Genomic DNA, 24,356 nt, shown 5'->3' on the forward strand with positions numbered 1-24,356 from the left:
TTTTTTTTTTTTTGGTAACAACTTCATTTTATTGAGTTGCAATTCTCACACGCATACAAGTCACCCATCTGAGGTGTATGATTTAATTGTATTTATTATATTCATAGGACTTCCCTGATGGCTTAGATGGTAAAGAGTCTGCCTGCAATGCAGGAGACCTGGGTTCAATCTCTGGATGGGGAAGATCCCCTGGAGAAGAAAATGGCAACTCTATCATATTCATAGAGTTGTACAACCATCACCACAATTTGGGATTCATCACCCCAAAAAGAAGCCCTGTACCCGTTAACAGTCACTCTTCATCCTCCCCCATCATCCCCTGGCCCAGTCTGCTTTCAGTACCTCCAGATTTTTCTTTTCTATGTATTTCACATACATGGAATCACACAATATGTAGTTTTTGGTGACTGCCCTCTTTCACTTAGCAAAATGTTTTCAAGTGTATCCATGTTGTAGCATGTGTCTGGACTTTGTTCCTTTTCATAGCTGAATACTATTCCATTGTACAGGCATAACATATTTTGTTATCCATTCATCCATGAATGAACCCTGGGGTTTTTTTTCCCCCCCACTTTTTAGATATTGTGAATAATGCTGCCGTGACCATTGGTTTAGAATTTTTTGTGTAGAAATGATTCATTTCTGTTGGATGTCTTCCTTTCTCTTGGGTGTCTTCCTAGGAGTGAAACTGGTGAGTCAAATGTGAACTGTATGTTCACTTTTTTGAAGATCTACCAGACTTTTCCACCACTATAACCAGAAAGCACCTGAGTTCCTAATGATCACATCCCAGTGGTGGAATTGTTTGATCTTTGGGGGTGTTCCCACCCACCCCATTCTCGCCATTCTGCAGAACGCTAAATAATTTTTTAGGCAGTTTGTCCAGAGACTTTTTTCTAAAGTTTACTTAAAAAATTTAAACTAACTACTGCTTTTAAAAATTCTAGTCTTTATTTTCAGAAACTCTGAATGAATATACCAACCCAAAGGAAGTTGAATTTTCAGCAAATTGATTATTTAGAGAGATGTTGTTGTTTTTTATTCTTTCAGTCATCTCCAACTCTTGGCAACCCCATGGACAGTAGCCCACCAGGCTCCTCTTTCCATGGGTTTCTCCAGGCAAGAATACTAGAGTGGGTTGCCATTTCCTTCTCCAGGGGATCTTCCCATCCCAGAGATTGAACCTGTGTCTCCTGTGTTGGCAGGCAGATTTTTTTTTACCACCGAGCCACCAGGGAAGCCCAGAGAAATGTTAGCCATTGTTTCTTACTTGTCTCTAAAGCACTGACACATGTTCCAAGATGGATGCGCCTTGAAAACATGATGCTGAGTGAGAGGCCAGTCACAAAGGCCCACGTATTGTATGAAGCCATTTCTATGATGTGTCTAGAATAAGCCAATCCAGAGAGACGGAAAGCAGAGTGGTGTCCAGGGGCTGGGAGGAAGGTTAGGTGGGCTGGGGAACACCTGCTTATAGGTATGGAGTTTCTTTTTTGTGGTGATGAGGTGGCATTTGGTCCAGAGCCTAGAAGCCTGGTGAGAGCTGTGATGTACCCCCTTTTGACAAAACGGTAATACTGAGCTAGCATTTTATTGAGCACTTACTGTATGCCAGGCTCTAACTGCTTTGCGTCAACTGATTCACGCTCATGACTACATCACGAGGTAGGTATTATGATCGTCCCATCTTATAGCCGAGGAACTGAGGTCGTGTTCCTGTCCCCTCCTCCAGCTCTTTGCTTTCCTGGGCTTCCTGACCAGCGCCCTGTGGATCAATGCAGCTGCCACGGAGGTGGTGAACATCCTCCGGTCCCTGGGCGTGGTCTTCCGGCTGAGCAACACCGTCCTGGGGCTCACGCTGCTGGCCTGGGGGAACAGCATTGGAGGTGACTCGGGGCCGGGTGGGCTTCTTTGCTTCCCCAGCCAGAATGACATGTGGGCAGGGCTTCCAGGGTGTCCACTCTCAGCAGCGCTTAGTGCCCACTGTCTTTGGAGTGACCATCACTGGGCTTCGAGTGGGATGGTCTGGACTGTACCTGAGACTCTGGAGAAGCTCCAGTCTCTTCTCCACTCACTGATGCACAGACACTCGATGGCTCCGCAGAGTTTAGGCAGGACATGGAGCTCCTTGCAGTCAACCAGCAGAATATGTCCATAGGTGTGACATGGGTAGGCATTCATGCATACGTGTTGAATTGGCTAAAAAATTCATTCAGTTTTCCATTTGACAGTACAGAAAAAGCGGAATGAACTTTTTGGCCAATCCAATACATATATTCTTCTTTAGCTAGAGCTGCCAAATAAGGTTGGTCAGGTTGTACACTGCCCAAGGGCATGCTGACAAGGGGTCAAGCGCCCCAAAACTGGCTCTCCTTCCACTCACCTTTTTGAGCCCCTTTTCCTAATTTGCAGAGAGGTACTGTGTATGCTGGGGCTTTCCAGGTGGCACTAGTGGTAAAGAACACATCTGCCAATGCAGGAGACCCAGGAGATGCAGGTTTGATCCCTGAGTCGGGAAGATGCTCTGGAGGAGGAAATGGCAACCCACTCCAGTATTCTTGCCTGGAGAATTCCATGGACAGAGGAGCCTGGCAGGCTGCGTACAGTCCATGGGGATGCAGCGTCAGACACGACTGAAGTGGCGTAGCATGCACGCACTGTGTGCTAGCAGGGGACAGGACGTGGGTGAAAGACTGCTGCTAGCTTGTCACACCCACAAGGTTGCCCCTGGTGGGAAAGAGGCAGGTGAGATGGACGAAGGAGGGAATTGTGTCTTACGGGACCATGGGGCCTCCCACAGCACCCGGACAAGCTAGTGCCAGGGTCAGGCAGACATTCATCGGCGTGTGTTGACTGACTGACTGTGGGTAAGAATGCAGGAGCTAGTGACCAACAAGGGCCAGGGAAGTCTGGCACTGCTCAAGGCCTTCTCGTTTCCGCACAGATGTCTTCTCAGATTTCACGCTGGCCCGCCAGGGCTACCCGAGGATGGCGTTCTCAGCCTGCTTCGGTGGCATCATCTTCAGTATCCTTTCTATGGTTGCCCTTCCCTCAGTGCTGGGAGCCAAGGGTGGGCTCTATTCCTCCCCCTTGGGATGGGCTTTCACTGGAACACCTGGGGCAGCTGACGCGGCTGCTTGAGCCTCAGCTTTTTCATCTATAAAATGGGGATAGTGAGAGGACTGACCTCATAGGTTGTTGTAAAGATTGAATGAAGTGACAGAAGTGCTTGGTAAACAGCAGTGACGGCAGATATTCATCTTGTTAGGGCAGAGGTATTATCAATAGGTGCCTACACACTAAGCTTGTGGAAGATCTCTCCCTCTTATAGATGTCATGGTCTGTAGATGTCAGGGTTGGCAAATTTTTTCTGTTTTTTCCCCTTATTATTTATTTATTTTTGACTGTGCTGGGTCTTCATTGCTGCACAGGCTTTCTCTAGTTGCAGCAAGCGAGAGCTTCTCTAGTTGCGGGACACGGGCTTCTTATTGCAGTGGCTTCTTGTGTTGCAGAGCATGGGCTCAAGGGTGCATGGGCTTCAGTAGTTGTAGCATGCAGGCTTGGTAGCTGTAGCGCACTGGCTTAGTTGCCTTTATAGCATGTGGAATCTTCTTGGACCAGAGATCGAACCCATGTCCTCTGCATTAGCAAGCAGACGCTATACCATTGAACCACCAGGGAATTCTGGCAAACTTTTTCTTAAAGGGCCAGAGAGTACATATTTTAGATTTTGTGGGCCATAGGACTCTTTTGCCACTCCTCAACTCTGCTACTGAAGTGAAAACAGTCATGGGCAATACATGAACGAATGGGCCTGACTGTCCCAATAAAACTTTATTAATAAAAGCAGACAGTGGGCCAAATTGTCCTGTAGGCTTTCATTTGCCTGGTCTAATTAGAAAAGAGAGGGTCAGGCAGCCTGGGGCTGTGAAAAAGGCAGGGCTTGGAATCTGGGCAGTCTTGGGTCCCAGTTCCAGCACTGCCACTTGCCAGCTGTGTGACCTGTGTGCAGATGCCTCCTGCCATTTGTCATGGCCTGGTGCCCACCGTGATCTGCGCCTGGCTGTAGGGCTATGGCCTGTCCTGACCGCTCAGGTTGGGGTGGGAAGGAGGGAGCCTTGGCTGGAGCAGTGTCCCCCAAGCCATGGTCCATCACATGTCCTCCCAGTCACTTCACATTACCTCTGTTTCTCCATCTCACCAGGTACCAAGTGTTTGTCGCTTCGTGTGATCCTTACAGATTCAGGCAAAATGTACACCTCTAAGAGTGTACTAAACTCTTAGAGGTGCTAAAACTGGATAAGGCCGCCTTAGATAGGGCTTTTGGGGGAAGGGAGCGGGGTGCAGTCACCGATCAGAAAGAAAGTCAGTGGGCTGTGTGTCGGAGTTGTGGGTTGTTACGTTCCATCAGACTTCCTGAACTGGACTACAGATATGCTGGTGGGAGTGGGGCTGGGCTGCCTGCTCCAGATCTCCAGGGGCCATGTGGAGGTGAAGGTAAGTACCAGATGATTCAACAAGGGGCCCCTTCATAAGGGTCTCTTCTCCTCCTCCCCTCCCTGCCTCAGAGCAGAGACCATTCATGTCTCAGTAGGTTTCACTTACTGGGGAGAGGACTTGTCTAAATGTGTGACAAGTCTGATTTGTAGCATATCTTTAAAATATTTTGCATATAGAGTTAAAAGTTTTCCTTGCAAGGTCATGGAGTAATTATTAGTAAGATGTGGCTTCGAGGGAAAGGGGCAGGAAGGCTCTCGACTGGTGTCTCATCACTGAAGTGTCTTGTTATAGGACTTGGACTGAATTAGAACTCCAAGGGTCTCTAAGCCTCAGCTTCCTCACCTGTGAAATGGGTTGATCCCGCCCCCCAACTTCCTGGATAAGCACACATGAGGTTCGGGCCAGGCTGAACACCTTATCCCACCACTGTTGGGAGAGGACAGGCCGGGATGAGAGAGAGTGTTGGCGACAGCCCAAGAAGGGAGGAACCTCCGTAGATTTGAAATGCACTGAGCAGAAGAGGCTCTGTGGATTCAAGGGGCTCTGCAAATTCCCTGGCGGCACATGAGACCTCTCGACTCTGGCATTCCAGGGGATGGTGGGCTGGAAATCTGCAATTTTAAATACACTCCCTGGAGACATATGAAGGTTAGGACCCTTGAGGGACAGGTCCCCAGCAAGGTTGAAAACACTACTTCGGGCAGGTAACCCAATTGTGTAGGTGACTTGGATGGGCCTCCTATGGCCAGATCATCCAGCTTTTTTTGAAAAGAAGTTGGGATTCCTAGGTGAGCTCTTCTCTTTGGAAATATTGCACAGGTCAGACAGCACTCCGTACAAGGCAGATGTGTCCCAGATTTGGACACACACACATTCCCAGGGACTCGAATTCCGAGGCCAAACCAGAAAAGGATGAAGATGGGGGTGGGGCATGTGGCCCAGGGGATGGTTTTAAGGCTAATCGCGTGGAAGCACTTGGAATGTGCAGCTGAATGATGGAGTCATTCATGGGAACAATGTCGCCCACCTCTTCAGGAGGCAGCTAGTTCTTGAATAGACGCATGGATGACCCGTGTAATGAACTGGCTATGGGCCAGCCTTTCACAGTGGCCATGCCCATAAGCCAAATAGCTTCTGCTTGAAAAGTTTGCCTTTCTAAGGGGTAAACACCCTGTGTCTGCAGATTTTGTTTCTACTTCTCATGGGTTTAATAGGTTCCTTTCATTCCTGATTCTCGGACAGCTCCAGATAATGCGGCCTCAGGGTTAGCCCCCCTGGGGGCCCTGTTTCTTTCCTCTGGCTCCTTGTGGAGTGTGTGTCTGCATTTCCTCTGCTTTTGTGCTGAGTTTAGGAAATGCTCCTGCAGTTAATTGCGTAAGACACACGGCATCATGAGAGGTCATCACAGAAGGAAGTCCATGCTGTACTGTTGGCTGAAAAACAGGTTGCTCTTAAACACGTACCTACTGTCTGGTCCCATGTCTGGTTGCAGAATACAGTGGGCTTTCGGTGCACACGTGTACCCACACATCTGTGTGGACATATGTTGCTGTATGAGGACGCAGGGGAGGGTAAGAGCTTGGACTTCAGATTTGGGCTCTGTCACGTATTACAGTCGACCCTTGAACGATGCGGGAATTAGGGGTACTGACCGCCCCACGTCACGAATCTGCATAGTGCTGTCTCTGCCTCAAAAGCAAGTGAGTGAGTGACAGTCCCTCAGTCGTGTCCGACTCTTTTCGACCTCATGGACTGCAGCCCACCAGGCTCCTCTGTCCATGGGATTTCCCCGGCGATAATACTGGAGTGGGTTGCCATTTCTTTCTCCAGCCTCAAAAGCAAAGGAACTGATAAATGAATGGCCCGGGGCAGGATACTGAAAGAGTTTGGATAGAATCAGGACTCAAACCCTAGGTGTTTTTCTTTTTTAATATTTATTTGTCTATACCAGCTCTTCATTGCAGCATATGGGATCTAGTTCTCTGACCAGGGATCAAACCCGGGCCCCCTGCATTGGAAGCGCGGAGTCTTAGCCACTGGACCAGCAGGAAGTCTCGAACCCTAGCTCTTTGGATTCCACATATTGTGATCTCTAGTCCAACACGGACTTTCCCCCCAGGCTTAAAGATTGTGAAATGAAAATACAGATACTACGGTTGAAAAATAACGCAGTTCAAACCAGTGCTGTTCAAGGGTCAGCCATACTTGGTTTCCTTGACTGTGAATTGGTGATCATCATGAAGGTCCCCTTACATGATGGGATGAAAGGGTATGGTGGGTGTGAAATATCTAGCATAGTGCCTAGGGTTAAGCCTTCCATATGTGTTAGATAGGTGCTAAGTCTGGAGGGGAAAGAAGTGGGAAGGGGACAATTTCATTTCCTTTTATTCTTCTGTGTTGCTGGAGAATTTTTCAACAACTGCATGTTTTATATATACAAATTAGTTTACCGAATACCAGGTGGCTTCCAGGTGGCTCAGTGGTAAAGAACCCACCTGCCAAGCAGGAGACTCAGGAAACTCGGGTTCAATCCCTGCGACAGGAAGATCCCCTGGAGAAGGAAATGGCAACCCACTCCAGTATTGTTGCCTGGGGATTTCCATGGACAGCGGAGCCTGGTGGGCTACAGTCCACGGGGTCGTAAAGAGTCAGACACGACTGAGCATGCGCACGTTCACGCTCAGTTGGTTTAGAAACATTGAACTTCAAGTTGGGGGGAGCCGTCTCACAGGGAGGCCGAAAGTCCCTCCCTGGTCCCTAACGAGGGGCCCTCAAACCTCGGTTTGACTGTCGGCTGCAGTAACCCAGCCTTTCTCCCTCATTCCCTCCCACAGCTGGAGCCGGACGGACTGTTGGTGTGGGTCTTGGCCGGCACCCTGGGCCTCAGCCTCGTCTGTTCCCTGGTCTTGGTCCCGCTGCAGTGCTTCCAGCTGAGCCGAGTTTACGGCTGCTGCCTGCTCCTCCTCTACCTGACCTTCCTCGTGGTGGCCCTGCTCACTGAGTTTGGAGTGATTCACTTGAAAACTGTGTGAGTGAAGCTGCGTCAGGGTCCGCCTGGTGGTCGGGAGGTATCACTGCAGGCGGTGAGACAGGATGAAGTGCCTTCTGCAGAACCCGTGCGGGCGTGCGAGGCCCCGACCGTGATCAGGGTGGGCGCGTGGGGGCCGCGCTCTCTGCCAAAGATTCCCGGTCACTGCTGTACGCAGTGAGGACAGTCAAACCTCATTTCTGGGACTGGCGACGGGGCTTCCCTGTGGACAGAGTCCCAGGTGGCAGGCAGAAAACTTCCTTGTATTACCTCCAGAGCCTCTCTTGAAGGTCAGGGTCTGGGTCGAAGGGGAAGCCTGGGTGCCTTTCAGGCTGGTTCGGGAAGACCCCAAAGAGTTCAGGGCTGGAGGCGGTCAGTCACCCCTTGCTGCCTTCCTGCATCGTCTCTCAGGGCTCAGAGGGCTGCCAAACCAGGGTTTAGGGAATCAGGGTGACTGGGATCTGGCAGATAGCCTGTGTCCGGTCAGCACACAAAGCGTTCTGAGTTTTGGAGCTGCACCGTCCAGCAGAAATAGGAGACATGAACCTAATTATGAATTTCTGAGTCGCCATGCTAATAAAGCCAAAAGAAAAAGGTGAAGTTAATCACAATACGTATTGCTCCACAATGGCAGCAGTGGCGATGGCCCATCAGTGGCTCCATATTGGACAGTGCAGCTCCAGGCTCTGCCTCTAGAACTGTCTGCTGGCTTCAGAGGTTTCCCTAGCTGTGAAACAGGAGTCGGTTTGACGGTGCCCTGTGCCTACCTCAGGGGGAGCCCTGGGCTGGGGTTCCCCTGCCTGTAAGCTCTGGGAGGGTGGTGAGCACTCTTGGGTGCCTTCCTGCTGGCAGCTGGTGACCCGCCTTTTTAATAAGCCGCTTTTCCGTTTGCTCGATGCCTTAGGCCAGCAGTCAAGGGATTCGACTGTCTTTTCTTCCAATGAACATAATTATTAAATATTTCAAGGATACAGAAAATAACATACACCCAGCTGTTACTAGTTCTTCTTAACCTGGGCCAGGGTGACGGGCGGTCGGTTGCAGGGCCAAAGGTTCTAGGGCCTGACGGATCTGGACTTTGTGGCACGTCTGGGGTGGAGTTGAGGTGGTGTCATGGACAGGCACGGTTGGGTCCTGTCCCTGCTCTCCATGATCACAGAAGCCACCAAGTGGTGCCTGCTGGAAGTCATGAGGCGGCAGCCATACGTACAAAGCGGAGGCTTTTTATTAATATGCCAGAAATCCACAGACACGGTGGGTTTTCTAGATAACAAATCGCCGACGTACAAAACCTTACAGCATCGTTCCCGCTACTGATACAAAATGATTGTCACGTGGTGTGGAGTAAGGCTGGGTTAGGGGAGGGAAGCGAGGAGGAGGGGCCGGATGGCATCCCCCTCCCAAAGCTGGGTCAGGGCACAGGGCCATCAGACGCTGACTGATAGGTGGTAGGGGACCCAGAGCAGGCCAGTATGTCTCATGTCGGTGTCACCGAGCTGATGTGGGAGGTGAGGGGCTCCAAGCTGGGTGAGCACACAGCCCTGGGTGACACCTGCTCCCTGCTCGATGGCCTGTGTGCGAGTTGGAGGGTCCACCTGAGGAGGCCCCCAGTGACCTCACGGGGGCAGCTGTCCTTAGTGATGAAGGCACCCACCAGCGGGCTGGAGTCTGGGGCATCGGCACTGTTGCCACTTGGCCTCCATCCTGTCCCTGACTAGAAACAGGGCCTTTCGCAGGACAGGGTTGGGAAGCCTGGACTCAACCCCACTCTTCCTGGTAGCAGCCATCACCCTGGAGGTGAGGGGGTGCGCTCAGCCTCCTTGGCCCCCCTCTCCTGAGGGCAGATGCTGAGGTTGGAGGACTCACGCCCTCCTTTCAAGGCTGCCCCTCGCCTCCTGCTTCCAGAATGCCCATTTCAATACACAAAAGCTAAAAGGCACCCGGTTGTGCAAATAGTTCCTTCTCTGGAGTGGGGAAGGGGTCCGGGCCTGGGCCTGGTGCCAAGCTGCCTGTGGCAGCCCGTCACTCTCCAGAGATCAGGAGGACAATGTCCGTCTCCTGATTCCCGGTGGAAACCTCAGTGGTTCCCAGTGATTAGTTTGTTTCCCTAAAGGGCTGTGCTTTAAAAAAAAAAAAAACCACCACCACTCCTCCCCTGACGAGGGGCAGAGCTATGGCATGCTGGCTCTGGAGATCAGCCCGTCCGAGGCCGCAGTCGAGAAGACTTGGCCATGGAGACGGGGTAGGGGAGCCGGGTCCTGTCCCGCTGGAAAGAGAACGAGGGGAGGGCGGAGTCTCTGCCCACCCGCCTTCCTAGCTTATGGAGGAGGCCGTGGTGGTAGCTGGAGAGCTGGGGTTGGAGCAGGATGCCCGGTGGGGGCTCTTCCCCCTGCCCCGTCATCCCTGCATGCCGCCTCCTGCAGCAGGTATGCAGCCCGGGAGAGCCACCACTGCTAACCCTGCCCTGCCGTGCATTCACACCCCGATGGCGCTCCCATCTCAGAGGACTCGCCCAAGGTCCCCGGGAAACTGTGAGGCCACCTGAACCTCCTCCCGGGAGGGGGAAACCTTGGAGTGAGCCGAGTCCCCGCTCCCACCTCAGTCAAGTCTACAGGGAGTGACTCATGACTCGATCAAGGTGAGGGCAGAGCCGGTCGGCCAGAGGTGAGCCTCTGTGCTTTTGTTCCCGTTTCCAGAGAACGCACACACGTGAAGGACCTGCTACGGTCTTTCTTTGGCAGAATCCTGAACTGACCAAAATATCTTTTTGCTTGAACAGGACAATCCCAAGGCAAAGGGATTTAAGGAGAAAGCCCATTCATTTTAGGACTTGGTCTGGGGTGGTAGCCACCAGCCTGGCCCCTGGCCTGTTCTCCTCCTCCTATGGGCCATCTTAGAAGCATTTTCAGTAACAAGAGTTGAAACTTACGGTAGGTGAGAAGGCTCATGGAGCCGGGACACAGCATCTCTGGCCGCCTGGCGCTGGCTGAGCTCTGACCACATGGAGTACCCACGGCCCCAGATCATTTGTTCCGGTAGGTGCTTGCTGGGTACTGGTTTCCCAAGGGAACACCCATTCCATGATCACATCTGGAGAAATACCAACCCAAGGATGTGGGCTCTTTCCTTCCGAAGTGGTTTAGTCCCTAAAGCAGGACACAGGAGCCCTGGGCCGGGGGCCGCAGGGCAGGTCAGTGGGGAGGCTGCCGGGCAGGGAAGGATTCTGAGCGCAGCGTCAGGAAGACAGTGTTGACAGGCACGCAGGCCCACTGTGAAGGCCAGCCCTGCAGAGATCGGCAGGTCCATTCAAGTGCTCTTGTGAAGGGGCCTTCTGGAGCCTTCCATGTTAAGAGCCGCTCCTGGTGGCCTGCCCGCCCCCAAGACGAAGCTGGGTAAGGCGGTTATAAACCAAACCCCATCTTGTCGGTCTTTTTCTCCTTTCTGTATATAAATATGTGCATATATATGTGGATGTGTGTATATATATATATATATAACATATACATATATACACATACATTACTTTGATACATTATAGTAAAATAATACTATTGTGTTATTGCATAGAAGAGATGGCTTTTGCAGGCTGGGCTTAGGTGATGGTCTGGGAGCGCTGGCGGCTGCCTGGGGGCTGCTGGGTGGCAGGGACCACGCAGCTGCTGAGCTGTCGCTGTTCCTCCTGCTTGCGGGCGTGTTCCTCGTACCACTCCTAAAGCAAGAGAGCAGACAGGGTGCTGAGTGGGTCCCCGCCCCAGTCCTGCCAGCTAACCCCAGCCTGATGGGGGTCACCCAGGCCAGGCAGCGCTGGGCCCTCCACCTGCTGTGGGCAGCAAAAGACAGTCTGCTGCCAGCGCCACCCAACCGGGACCTAACACCACCCCCACCCCAGACCTGCTGGGAAGGCTGACTGTGCCCCTAAGTGGAAAAATTACTAAGCAGTCTTTCCCTTTCTAATTAGAAGTGTGCAAACCTCCTTGTCCAATGTGCTTTGCACAATCTTCTTTGTAAATGAGGCCCAGGTAGTAATAATCACCCTTTACTTGTGAACATAGTCTGTGTGGTTCACAAAGGGATGTGCCCGCTCCCCCCCACTGCCCCGCCAACCCTCCATGGTATTTATCCCCTTTGAGCTGGGTGTCCTTATCTTACACCCGAAAAACCTGGAGCTCACAAGTTGTATCAAGTCGTGTGAAGTTTCAGTGCACCTCCTAACGCCCCTCTTTGAAGAGGCTGGTCCTGGCAAGGACCCCATTCCCACCCCTCAGGCTCCCTCTGCCCTGTGTCTCCTCGGTTCTGGCTCAGAGGATGAGAATGAGATGAGGTCAGTGACATGTGAAAGAGCAGATGGGGGGCTACCTGCGTTGGGGAACTAATGCTTCAAGGGTTCAAGGCTGAGCCCTGAAGCACCCCTACCCGAGTCCCAGGTACCACTGGTGGTGGTTCCAACAGATAATCCCCTAGCTCCCCACCGAGCACTCCCCACAACTCAAGACAGGGACTGGAGATCAGCCCCTGCCGGCAGCGGGGAGGACCACTCCCAGGCAGGAGAAGATCGCAGCGCATTCGGGGGGTGCTCCTACCTGAATCTCCTCTTGGTACATCTTTAGGCTCAGGTCACTTTTGGTCCTTGATCTCCGTCCCAGAAACACCAAGGTATTTTGCTAGGGAAGAATGGAGAGGTTACAGGGACCCGCCCGAGTCTGAGCCCTGGTGCCTGGCTTCAGCAGGCCTCACCTGCTCCTCTGGCTTCTGCAAACGTGCGCCCCCCCCCGAAAAAAAAAAAACAACACTAAAACTTGTGGGGACTTCCCTGGTGGTCCAGTGATTAAGCTGGAGAAGGAAATGGCAACCCACTCCAGTATTCTTTCTGGGAGAATCCCATGGACAGAGGAGTCTGGCGGGCTACAGTCCATGGGGCTGCAAAGAGTTGGACATGACTGAGCAACTAAACACCAACCAGTGGCTAAGAATACAATCTTCCAATGCAGGGGACGTGGGTTTGATCCTTGGTTGGGGAACTGAGATCTCACATGCCTCGGGGCAACTAAGTCTGTGTGCCACAACTAAGGCCCAGCACAGCCACACACACACACACAAAAACTTGAGGGGATGGACAGTGGAAGAGGGTTTGCACCAAGCTCCTTCGGACGACGCCCTGGGGCTCCTCACCTCGTATCTCTCCATCTGGGAGAGGATCTTGAGCAGCTGGGCGATGTCTGAATTGGCTCCCCCTGCCTCCCGGTAGAGCTTCAGAACTGCGACCAGCTCCTCTTTGGAGAGCTCCTTCTCCAGGGTGATGCCGCCGTCCACTGCGGGAGGGGAGGGTGGCAGTGGGAAGGCGCCTGGCTTGGTCTGGTTTAGCTAGCCTCACTGCTGCCCCTATGGGGGGCTTAAGGTTCCCTGGATCTGCAGAATACAACCCCCCATGTCGTCCCTACCATCTAGCACTCCCATCCCTCCCCTTTCCTGCCCTTCACAGGTGGTGTGAGGAGCGCTGCTCAGGCTAGCAGCGTACAGGGGCACAGGGTTGCAGGAGGCTGTCCCCGAGCCAAAAGAAAACAATCAGGTAGCCTGAGAGGACAGAGATTTGGAAACAAGTAGCCATAGGGATGTCGCAGTTTTGATAGAGAATCTGGAAAGAATAGAGGATCAGTACACAGAAAGCTATGCAACCTGGGAAAAGGGAGGCAGTCACTGAAGCCGGGCTTGTCAAGCTGCTATGGGCTCTGCGGTGCACAGTATTTACATCGTTTAAATCAAGAACCAGAGGACAAACATGTTGTTTAGGAACACAGGGACGGTAAGTGAAAGGAACAGCTAAGGGGTGAGCAGTCTGGGAGATGAGCAAGGTGGGACAGAGGGCTGCTGGGGTCACAGTCGGCCTGTGGTTTTTCTTGATCTCTGACCTGTATTGTTCTGGTTTTTAGGATGAGATCGTGGGCATTTTTTCTGGTCATTAAGTATTTGAAAATAATGCAAATAAGAGGTCAAGAAAGATAAGCCAGACTGGTAAGCTGAAAAGCTGAGAGCTGGACAGAAAGACAGATGAGCAGCAGGTGGCAGATGCCCGCACTGACCTTCCGAGTCCTGGTTCTTGCGGCTGTAGTTCATCCGGAAGACAAAGGCTTCGAGGATGAAGGCCACAATGATGGTCATCACCACCTGGCCAGGCACAGGGCGAGGAGGCGAGAGGAATGGGGGGCTGTGAGTGGCGGTGGGGCCCCAGAGCCCGGCCAGATGCGTCCCCCGCCCCTCCTCCCCGTGCTGTACCCGGTGAGGCTGCGGCTTGTGAAGACAGGACGGTGGGCGTGCGGCCGCTGACCTACCATGGTCACGATGTAGAAGGTCATGAAGTAGAGGCGGCTCCAGTGCGAGGTCTGTGAGGTGACACCTTCCTGCGGACAGAGGGAAGCAGGTGGTGAGCGAGCGCCGGGGTGGGGGTGGGGATGCGCTGTCTACGGAGCCTTCTCCGTGGCCCCTGCTCTTTGCAGACCGTTCCTGATCTGCCTTCAGTTGTGGAGGCAAAGGAGGCCGACCTGGCTCCTTGGGTATAAAACTCCTCTGTGCTCCTTAGGCCTGGATGCCTCCCCACCCAGAGCTAACTGTTTGGGACTAACGCAGGCAGCCTTTGGAAGAATTTAAGGGCTGGGAAAAACCAACCAAGCACCTTGGCCACACTGTTCCTTGATTGGCAAGTCCCCCCCACAGCGGTGGGAGCAGGACAGAGACTAGAGGCTGCCTGGCCTCTCCTGGCTGGTGAGGGATGTGCAGAGGGTGGGGAGCAAGGCCACAGTCAGCTAATGGTGGGGTGGCCCCTGGATTCAGCCCATATCCTGGTCTCCCTGCAGAACTCTGCCCCCTGTGGGGGATAGGAGAGCAATGCACCCCATGCTGGGCTGGGTGAGGGGAGACCTGGCCTCAGAGAATGGTGGGCAGACACCCCCAGGAGCTGACAGGGAGGTCCTTACCATGATGATGTACCAGTTGTTGACAACCGTGAGCTCGAACAAGGTCACTGCCAAAGAGAAGGGAGAAACACAAGCATCTTAATCAGACCCGCTTTTGCAAAGTGGGGTCAGTGGCCTCTCTCCACCTATCCTGGGCACCTTGCACCTGCCTGCCAGCCTGGGCTGTGTGCTCCAGAGAGAGTGGCCAAGACCCTTCCTTAGTGCCCACCCCATAGGAAGTGGTCCCATCTTGGCCTGGCCCCAAAAGCATGCGTCTTTTGCCTCAGCAGCTCGAGATGCTGGGGTGAGGATCCTGAGGAAGAGGCCCCCCAGACCTTCCTTGGTCTAGGATGTCATGAGGGGATGCTCTGAGAAGCTGCGTCTGGCAAGGCCCCTTTCCTCCGTGGCCCCCTGCCCTCCCAGCTTCTGCATGGAAGCCGGGAGCAGAGCTGTGTGGCCCTGGCCTGGGTGGTGCAGGACACTGTGGCTGGTCGGTGTGGCTGGGGCCTCCCCTGTGACACTGGGGTTGTGATAAGGGGGGGTGGTTCCCCAGCATCAGGCTGTACCCCTCCCAGCCAAGCGTGAAGCTCTGCTGCTCCCCGATGCTGAGAAAGGAACAGAAGATGCAGTAAAACCTGGTGACCAAGTGAGCCCTGGGGTCTGGCCTGGGCTGCACCCCCAAGCTGGGCAAACCAGAGGTTCCATCAGGGCCAGAGAGGACTCGAGCAAGTGTGGCAAACGCCCTGGGAAGGGGGGGCCTCGACCAGCTACACTCCCCGGCACCTGGGACCTGTGGGTGCCACTGCCTGCCTGGGCTTCCTGCACTCACCAAAGCTGTTCAGGATGTTGTCAAAATTATTGAGATAGTAGTAGCCTTCCTCTACGACGGTCCTGTTGCCCACAGTGTGGTTGAGCCAGCGATAGGCGTCTGCCACAGTGCTTGTACTGGCCGGGGAGACAGAGGGGTGGGGGGAAGGTTACAAGACAATCAGTCACCTCGACAGAAGAGAGAAAATTTAAACAAACCAAGGTCTGACCGAGGAGCATCCGGCCTGGACCAGCCTGGTTTCCTGCTCAGCACCACCCCCCAAGCCCAGGCTCTGTTGCCCGTCTTCCTGTCTCAAGGGGAATCCCCAGACTCGCCCCCGCCATGTCCTCCTCCACTTGGCATTTCTCTGCTGCCGGCTAAGACCTTCTCCCTCGCAGCAGCTGGAAGAAGGGCTCTGGGAGGGGAGAGAAAGGCAGTGCCTCCTCTAGGCAACTCCCCCACCCCTGTCTGGGGTGTGCTCTGGAGGCCGGGTGCCAGAGCCTGGAGAGAGGCCCACTCCTCATGGGGCTTCACGCTGTCTTCTCTTCTGTTCTAATCAGTCACCCCTGTTCTGAGAGATTACTTGCTACTTCCCTTCCAGCCTTTTATGGCTCATCTGCTGTAACTCACGCTGATGGTTTGACACGTCTGGTCCTTGGGCCCCCAGGGAGCTTGTTCAGAGGGCAGCATCCTGACAGGGTGGGGTCTGGAGTTTGCACTTTTAAGCAGCTGCCCTGGGGGTACTGGTGTGTCCTAAGATCTGTGACCCACCGGTTTGGGCTCTGGTTCTGAGCCCAACATGCTGCTGGTGTCTCTGGGACCTTTATCTATCAGTGCGTGAAGCCACAAGGACGGATTCTAAAGAGAATACTGGATGCATCATGGGGGCCTGGGAGGAAGGAAGGGATCACTGGAGGTTGTGTTCCCCGCTCTGTCCTTCCCACATGTGTCTGTCTCATCCTATCAGAGCCCCGGCCACCCCGGGGACAAGTAGGAGGAAGCTGTGGGCCCCGGCTCGCACCCCAGCACTGGAGCAGCCTCCAGTGCTCAGCCTGAAGGGAAAGCTGATGGGGGCCTGGTGGGATGGGGTGACTGGCTCAATGTCCTCGCTTCAGAGAGGCCCCTCCCTTAGCTGCTGCACTGGACTGACAAGCCCTGGAAGCTCAGCACAGCGATCCCAGTGGCTTCGGGAGTCGAGTCCCCAGGGAATCAGGTGGCTGTGCCAGTCCCGCCTGGGACCCTCTGGGAATGAAGGCTGCCCCCGGGGGCCCCAGCCGCGAACTCACTTGCAGCAGTTGGGGTAGAGGATCCCACAGAAGAATTCCATGCCCACGATGGCGAAGGAGTAGTAGAAGATGAGCAGGGTGAGGCCCAGGCTGGGGAGGAGGTCAGAGGGCACAGGGTGATCAAGGGCCCAGCGGGAGAGCCCAGCTCGCCTGGCGGCCCCGGCACCGCAGACCCCCGAGCTGACCGAGGGGGGACGCGTGCCCCTAGCCAGGTGCGCCAGCTGCAGAGTGCCTGCAGGGGAGGGGGCCTCGGATTCGGGTCGGGTGGAAGAACGGCTCGAGTGAGGACTCTCGCACCAGACGCCCCTCTACCAGCAATTCACCCCTTACCTGTGAAGGTAGACTCACAGGTGACCCTTACCTGTGAACGTAGACACAGGTGGTAAGTGAAGGTGACAGCTCCCTGCCCTCCCTACTAAATATCTCAGACGGCTCAGTGAAGACAAGTGGAGCCAGGGAGACCTGTGGTGGTCAAGACCTCGGGCCCCTGGAAGACCCTCGATGTCCATCCTTTCTGGGACTCCCCCGCGACCACCCACCCGGCTGCCCTCCCCGAGGGGGCACAAGCCTCATGGTGCCTGGCCCTGAGGGCCCAGAATCAGGGCGCTACCTGGCCATCCGGGGAAGCAGCTCAAACATGGTGTCCAGCACATTGCGGTAACGCTTCTTCAGCTTAAACAACCTGAGCGAGGGAAGAGGGAGGCCGGCCGGGTCACTTGCAGATGCCAGGCGTGGCCGCAGCCCGGCCATCCACTGCACCCGGGGGTGGGAGGCAAGGCAGGCCTGGGGCCTCTCGGCCACCTGAGAGCCTCCTCTGCCCCAGAGTCGCCAGCCAGGCACTCGGCTTAGGTGACTGGCACCCTGGGAAGGGCAGTGGTGGTGCCAGGACATTGGGGGGGGGGGATGGGCCCCTCCCTGAAGGGGTTCAGGGCAAAACTGATGGCGCAGCTGCAGTGGCTGTTCGCCTCACTTACAGATGAAGCCCGAGGCTCAGCGCAGGGCGAGGCCTTGCCCGAGACAGTGTAACGACCCCAGGAAGAGGGAAGAAGGTCCTGCCCAAGGAAGCTCCTCCAGATAAAAAAGGGCCACCCCATCCCTCACCTCCACGCCTCCCTCCCGGGAAGGATGGGAGGGGGCGATGGCCGTGAATGGGCTCGCAGCTGGATATTCTGGAGGAAAACGAGCCTTCAGAGGACACAGGAGACCTCTTAACCGGTCAAGGACAACGTCCATAGATGTCTACAGATCTGTGCTGGGTTCCTACAGTGGTGCCCAGGCGGAAAGCTGAGAGCAAGTGATGGTTTTTCTTGACAAGAGACTGTGCCAGAAAATCATGACTGGGGCGCGGTAGGGGCTCAAAGGTCTCTCTGGACCCTCAGGGGGCTGTGGCTCCCTGGTTTGTGACTGAGCACATGGGTTTCTGTGGCTGCAGGTGATATACCAGCACAGGCCAAGTTCACTAGAGCCCTGAGCCATGGTTCTTTTCCACAGTCAGAGGCAACGGGTCCCAAGATGTGAGGGGGGAGCAGCCCACACAGGAGGACAAGGCCCCCAGCACCAAGCCCGGGTGCTCCTGCGGGGGCGAACCACCTCTGACACCCGGCCAGTGAGCCTTCGGGCTCCGTCTGGTCACTACCCGCCCACCAGACCCAGCCTTGCCGTCACCTCAGCAGCTGGAGGGGTCGCAGGACCACTATGAAGTAGAAGGGCTCCATGTTGAAGGCCAGAGCCAGCAGTCCCAGGAAGGCAAAGGCTGTGACGGAGAAGTCGAACCTGGGGAGGAAGGAAGAGAAGCTGTGGTCCGCTCAGCCCACCCCCCAGGCTCCCCCACCCCAGGGAGAGACACCCTAACGGGTAAGGGACAACGTTCATAGGTTTCTACAAACGTGTACTGGTTTCCTGCGGTGGTGGCCAGGGGAAAGTTGAGAGCAAGGGAGGGTTTTCCTTGACAAGAGACTCAGAAAATCAGGCCTGAGGTGCAGTGGGGGCTCAGAGGGTCCCCATGGACCCTCAGAAGTTGTGGCACTCTGGTTTATGACTCTGAGCACATGTGATGGTTGGAGCCCATACACCAAACCACCGCAAAGGCAGCCGCGGGCCCCGCAGGGCGCACAGCCGGCCAGCTTCCTGCCACCGTCGGGTGTCTTTGAGGCTGGCGTGGCTGGGCCTCAGTCAACAACACACCCCTCAGGGGTCAGAAACCCCTTCCTGAAGGTCCCGCACCAGTCTCACGGCAGACGCAGGATACACCAGTGACACTGGTGAAGGGACTGTGGGGTGAGGCAGGACCACAGAGGAGGACCGCCTGGAGACCAGCTCCCCCACGCAGGGTAGAGGACCCCCCACGATACATATTAAGGCCCTGCACCTGCCAACTGCAAGCGCATGCCCTGCTGCTCTGCCCAGGTCCTCTCTACTTATTAACCTATTTCACTCTCATGACCCAAGACCATGGGAGTGTGGCCTGACTTTGCAGGTGAGTTAACTTTAGTGGGCGGTGAGAGACCTCTCGGGGTCTCTGGAACAGGGAGAGGGGCCTCCAGCTCGATGCTGACCATGCATCAGGCTGCGTGGAACCTCCCCTGTGAGCGTTGTGGTTTTCATGGAGGATAAGAGAGCTTAGTTGTCAGGGAGGGGTGTAGGGTTTGGTGACTCAGAAAGAGCCCACTGGCCTAAGGACCCCCAAGAGGCCTCATCCAGGACGGACTGGTGGGGTGGTCCCAGGGAGGAAGATGAGGGCCTGACCCCGGGGGTGCCTGGAGCCATAGGCAGAACCCCTCCAGAAGACATAGACCCAAGCCGGCCTAGGACCTTCCGGTGGTGGGTGCGGAGGGGGAGGGCCCATGGCTTTCATCAGAGTCTCTGACGTAGTTGAGAAACATGCTCTGGGGACTTCCCTGGTGGTCCAGGGGCTAGGACTCCTTGCTCCCGAGGCAGGGGGCCCGGGTTCAATCCCTGGTCAGAGAACTAGATCCCACATGCTGCAGCTAGAGATCCCATGTGCTGCAAAGACTGAAGATGCTGGGTGCCACAACTAAGACACTCCACGGTCAAATAAATAATCAAATAAATTTTTTTTTAAAAAAAGGGAGAGACACATGCTCTGTACTCACAGGTTCCATCCGGAGGATAGGTACTCGACGGGGCCCAGGCCGGCAACTTTCAGGAACAGCTCCACCGCGTAGACTGTGAACAGAAGGAGGCAGTGAGCAGGGGCCCCGCCGCAGCCTCCCCACACCTGGCCTGGCTCCTTTTCTCAGGACTCCCCTGAGGTCTGGTCGCGTGCCCTCCAGACACCCACGTCCCACCTGCGCCCCCTGTGAGAGTGTGGGCTCTGGGGCAGGGCCTGGCCCAGATGCTGGTCAACCAGGGCTGCCTGCTAACAAGACCAGCACGCGCTCCCGCTCTCTAGGGGGATGCCAGGCACTGTCTGTCCATCCGACAGATATTTCCTGAGCACGACTTCCATGCCAGGCATCGCACTGGGTGCTTCGAGTTTAGAGGAAGACGGGAAACGAGTATGTTACACTGGGAGAGGTGTTACACTTGAAACACCCAGGGGCCAGGCTGGATATGATCTTGGCCTGCTTGAGGGGTGGAAGGAAGGTCGGAGTCACTGGAACATATGACGAAAGGAGGAGGTGAGGGGGAGCTGTGGAGGGGACTTCGGGTCACACGAGAGACACAGCCGGGAATGGGCCCCTAGGTCTCTCTGACCCGAGTGTGTGCGCTGAATCCCTGTGCTACTCTGAACTCAGAGAAGACGCCAGAGGGCGCTGATCAAGGCAGTCAAAGTCCTACTTTTTAAGCAGAATGAAAACAGTTTAGGATGTGGCGTTACTAGTTATGTCTAATATTTAGACATGATGGGGGAGAGGGGTGTCAGGCAGAGGGGTGTGGTGAGGCGGTGAGTGCACTGGCAGAGAAGACACCCAGGCAGAGGCCCAGGGGTAAGAGAGGGCAGGGGGTCCCGGGGAGCGGGATGCATTCAGGGGGACAAGGAGGGGTAGTGCTGGTGAGAGATGAGGCCTCATATGAAGGCTAAAGGGGCCCCACGTGGCCCTGTGAGTCATGTCCAGCACAGGGACTGGGTCTGGAGGGCAGTGGGCAACCACCAAAGAGCTTAGAACCGGGACGGGGGAGAATCAGACTCGATTTTTGCTTCCTGCCTCTGACGCTCCCCTGCTTTAGAGAAGAGCCATGAGACCCTAACCCAGAAGGAGGTTCCAGCCAGTGGCAAGGACAAGCACATGAGCAAGGCCATGTCAGAAACTTACTAGTCAGAAAGACGAGGTAACTCCACGGCACGTGCTTGGAGACGAAGTTCCCACCTGTAAGAAGAGAAGCAGCGGTTGAAGAGGTGGGCAAGGGGCTTCCCTGGTGGTCCAGTGGTTAGGAATCTGCCTGCCAACGCAAGAGACATGGGTTTGATCCCTGGTCGGAAGAGATCCCATATGCAGCGGAGCAACTAAGCCTGTGCTTGAAGAGCCCGTGTGCCTAGAGCCCGTGCTCCACAACAAGAGAAGCCCTGCAATGAGAAGCCCCTGCCCTCCGCAACTAGAGAAAACCCACACCCAGCAACAAAGACCCAGCATAGTTGCAAATAAATAAATAAATATATCTTTAAAAAAAAAAACAAACAGGTGTGCCCACAGGACAGGCCAGTCCCCTTGCAGGGCTCACCTTTCAGCATGAAGGTCTCCACAAGGATCCAGACCCCGTTGACCGCCACCACCAAATCTGCAACAGACAAGCTCATGAGAGAGAAAGCACAACAGGTGGGTGTGGAAATCCACAGGTCGCAGCTGCAGCCCCTGGTTAGTTTATAGGCAACTCTGAGAGAATGCAGGGCGGCTCCGTACGCCCAGGTAACAGGTGGCTTCCTGCTAAATGCTTTTACCATGAGCTATATCGACCAGTGGTTTCACTTAGAAAACAGCTACAGATTTCTAAAGACATGCTATGTCACTGTAGGGATACCAGTTCAGATGTTCCAGTACAGCAGAAACTAACACAACACTGTAAAGCAACTAGACTATTTTGATAAAATTTTAAAAAACTGTTTCCATAAAACCTGCAGCTTATTCCAAGTTGATGCGTAAGATGGACCACATACAAAGGGTTTGAGCACTGACAACATCTGTTTTTCCCTAGAGACATCTGATCTTTCAATGACTCCAGGAACTAATTAGCAAAACTGCACATGCATTTGGCCTTTCGTCTAGCAATCCCGCTTATGGGACCCACCCCAGTGAGACACTGGCAAAAACACAGAATGACGGATGCCGAAATCAATTCACTGAAGAGCTATTTGTGATCGCAAAGAAACTGGAAACAACCTAGATGATGGACAGGAGGCTGGATGAGTAGACTATGATACATCCATGAAATGATATACTGTCAACTGTAAATCTTAATTATGTTGAACTGGTTCATAGGGCTTTTCAGGTCTACTATATCCTTCTACTTTTCCATCTGTATCACTCAATCTTTGAAGAGTTTGATATTGAAACTCCAACTAAAAATCTTAATTTATCTACTTAATTGTAATATATAATATTATATATTTGATATGTATATGTATCTACTTAATTGTAACATAATGTAATATATAATTGTAATATATAATATATTTGATATATATGTATCTACTTAATTGTAATATATAATGTATAACGTAATATATAATTGTAATATATAATGGAACCATATGTAACTTTGTTCTGTATTTTCCAAGTCTCCTGTAAATGTGTTATCATACTTTCATAATTTAAAAAATAAAACAGAAGTAAAAAAAAACACACGAAGTAAATGTATGATATAATATTCATAGAAAAGAAAGAAAAAAATGATCATCAGCAATTAAACAGTTAAATATTAAAAAATGAAGAACATCTCTATGTATTAATATGGTGTGGTCTCTAGAACATATTGTTAATTGAATAAAGCAAAGTTGAAAAAAGTATATAAACTGTGCTAGTTTATTTAAGACAGGAAAATGTGCATATATGCATCTACTTATAGTTTTTAAAAATGGAAGGATAAAGTATAATAAAAGTTACCCACTGGGGGAGGTGACAGGATTAAATGAGACTTCCTTGAATATATTTTGTCTGGTAGATCTGACTTGTAATCATATATATATATATACATTTACATAATTATAAAGCAAAATTAAATGTAAAAAGCAATCTCTAAAATAATGTTTAAATGCTCCATCATTTCATTTTATTTTGGATCCCAGCATATGGGATCCCAGTTCCCCCAACCGCGAATCAAACCCCAGCCCCCTGCATTGGGAGCACAGAGCCTTAACCCCCGAGCTGCCAGGGAAGTCCCCTAAAAATTTTTTTAAAAATGAAATAAATGGTACTGATGAACCTATTTGCAGGGAAGGCATAGAGATGCAAACGTAGAGAATGGACTTGCGGACACAGTTGGGGAGGGAGACAGTGGGACCAATGGAGAAAGAACAACAACATATATACATTATCATATAAAGTAGACCCTGGTGAGAAGTTGCTATATAACACAGAGAGCCCAGTCTGGTGCTCTATGATGACCTAAAGGGGTGGTATGGGGGGAGGAGAGGGAAGCTCAAGCGGGAGGGGATGTATGTATAATTATGGCTCATTTGTGTTCTTGTAAGGCAGAAACCAACACAACATTGGAAAAATTAAAAAAATTTTTTTGAAATAAAAAAATGAAATAAATCTAAACATGCATCTAGATGGTGACATACCCACATGGAGAAAAACTATTCTGGGTGACCTTAAGACATAGTCATCTAACTGTTTATTCCTGCAGTGGTGTTTCTAACAATTTTAATGGTTAGGGTTGTGTTGGTGTTGTTCTGTGGAGACTACGTGTGGACTGTGTGGAGACTAGGTGTGGACTGTGTGTGGAGACACAGTGTGGACTGTGAGATACAGCAAGTGAGTGGTTGTGTCAGTATTGCTGGGAACTAGGATTTTAAGACTGAGAATTTAGATATGAAAGAATGATGGAGTTAGGTAAAAACCCTATAGTCCAAAATTTCAATTAAGAATATCTAGAAAAATTCACAAGCTGGTTTATCTTTAAAAAAAAAAAAAGAAAACAAAATCCTACCTCTGTCCATGGAAAGTCCTGGAAACAATAACCAACTCCAAGCAATGCGTACTGTTAGCATCTCCAACTGTGATCTCTAAACATCATTTCCCATTAAATGGAACCAGAGCTCCTTAGAAAGGGTGAATCCTACCAAACCTCTGGATGAGTAGAACAGTCTGCATCTGTGCAGTCCCATTGGTCATCATTAGCCACATGTGGTTACTGAGTGCTCAAACTTTGGCTACTGTGATGGGAACTGAATTTTTAATTTTAGTTGGCTTACATTCAAATAGCCACGTGTGGCTAACGGCTGCCATGTTGGACAACGCAGCTCTAGCTCTAACTGCCAAACTCCAGGACATAACCAACAGAGGAACATGCAAAAACAAGGCTGAAGGACAAACAATCCTGTTTCTTCAACTAAATATTCCAAGAGGGAAAAAACGGATGGAGGAGAAACCTATAGATTAAAACAGGAAACCTACAGATTAAAACAGGTCAAAGTGATGTGTCAACCAACAACAATCTGTGGCTGTGGAATGTGATTCCCAAAACCCCAGGTCTGGAGAAGGGGTGATGAGTGGACTGAGGGGATTAGATGGACAAGAAAGACCGGCCAGGAGATGATAACTGTTGAAGCTGGGGGATGGGTACGTGGATGCTCATCACAGTCCCTCCACTCTCACTCGTGCTTG

General features: G+C 52.7%; 2 protein-coding genes across 6 annotated transcripts in view; one reads left to right on the top strand and one right to left on the bottom strand.

The window, feature by feature from the left end:
• SLC8B1 (solute carrier family 8 member B1) overlaps positions 1 to 8,506 on the top strand; it is a 29,767-nt gene extending 21,261 nt beyond the window's left edge. Inside the window, exons 14-17 of the mRNA XM_081546376.1 lie at positions 1,733 to 1,886; positions 2,945 to 3,025; positions 4,433 to 4,497; positions 7,335 to 8,506. Coding sequence (XP_081402502.1) covers positions 1,733 to 1,886; positions 2,945 to 3,025; positions 4,433 to 4,497; positions 7,335 to 7,532 — 498 coding nt within the window. The 3' untranslated portion in view covers positions 7,533 to 8,506. The remainder of the gene's footprint in view (positions 1 to 1,732; positions 1,887 to 2,944; positions 3,026 to 4,432; positions 4,498 to 7,334) is intronic.
• Positions 8,507 to 8,737: 231 nt separating this feature from the next.
• Positions 8,738 to 24,356, bottom strand: part of TPCN1 (two pore segment channel 1) — a 60,929-nt gene continuing 45,310 nt past the window's right edge. For all 5 annotated transcript variants that reach the window (XM_081546373.1, XM_081546375.1, XM_081546370.1 and 2 more), the window contains 13 exons: positions 21,253 to 21,309; positions 20,847 to 20,900; positions 19,683 to 19,755; positions 18,235 to 18,342; positions 17,180 to 17,251; positions 16,570 to 16,659; positions 15,305 to 15,420; positions 14,497 to 14,543; positions 13,855 to 13,923; positions 13,606 to 13,690; positions 12,698 to 12,837; positions 12,109 to 12,189; positions 8,738 to 11,237 (listed from right to left, as the gene is read on the bottom strand). In XM_081546373.1, the coding sequence (XP_081402499.1) occupies positions 11,121 to 11,237; positions 12,109 to 12,189; positions 12,698 to 12,837; positions 13,606 to 13,690; positions 13,855 to 13,923; positions 14,497 to 14,543; positions 15,305 to 15,420; positions 16,570 to 16,659; positions 17,180 to 17,251; positions 18,235 to 18,342; positions 19,683 to 19,755; positions 20,847 to 20,900; positions 21,253 to 21,309 (1,109 nt within the window). In that variant the 3' untranslated portion in view covers positions 8,738 to 11,120. The remainder of the gene's footprint in view (positions 11,238 to 12,108; positions 12,190 to 12,697; positions 12,838 to 13,605; positions 13,691 to 13,854; positions 13,924 to 14,496; positions 14,544 to 15,304; positions 15,421 to 16,569; positions 16,660 to 17,179; positions 17,252 to 18,234; positions 18,343 to 19,682; positions 19,756 to 20,846; positions 20,901 to 21,252; positions 21,310 to 24,356) is intronic.

Source organism: Giraffa tippelskirchi, chromosome 11 (genome assembly GCF_054371585.1).
Source record: "Giraffa tippelskirchi isolate mGirTip1 chromosome 11, T2T-mGirTip1v1.2.pri, whole genome shotgun sequence".
Taxonomy (NCBI): Eukaryota; Metazoa; Chordata; class Mammalia; order Artiodactyla; family Giraffidae; genus Giraffa; species Giraffa tippelskirchi.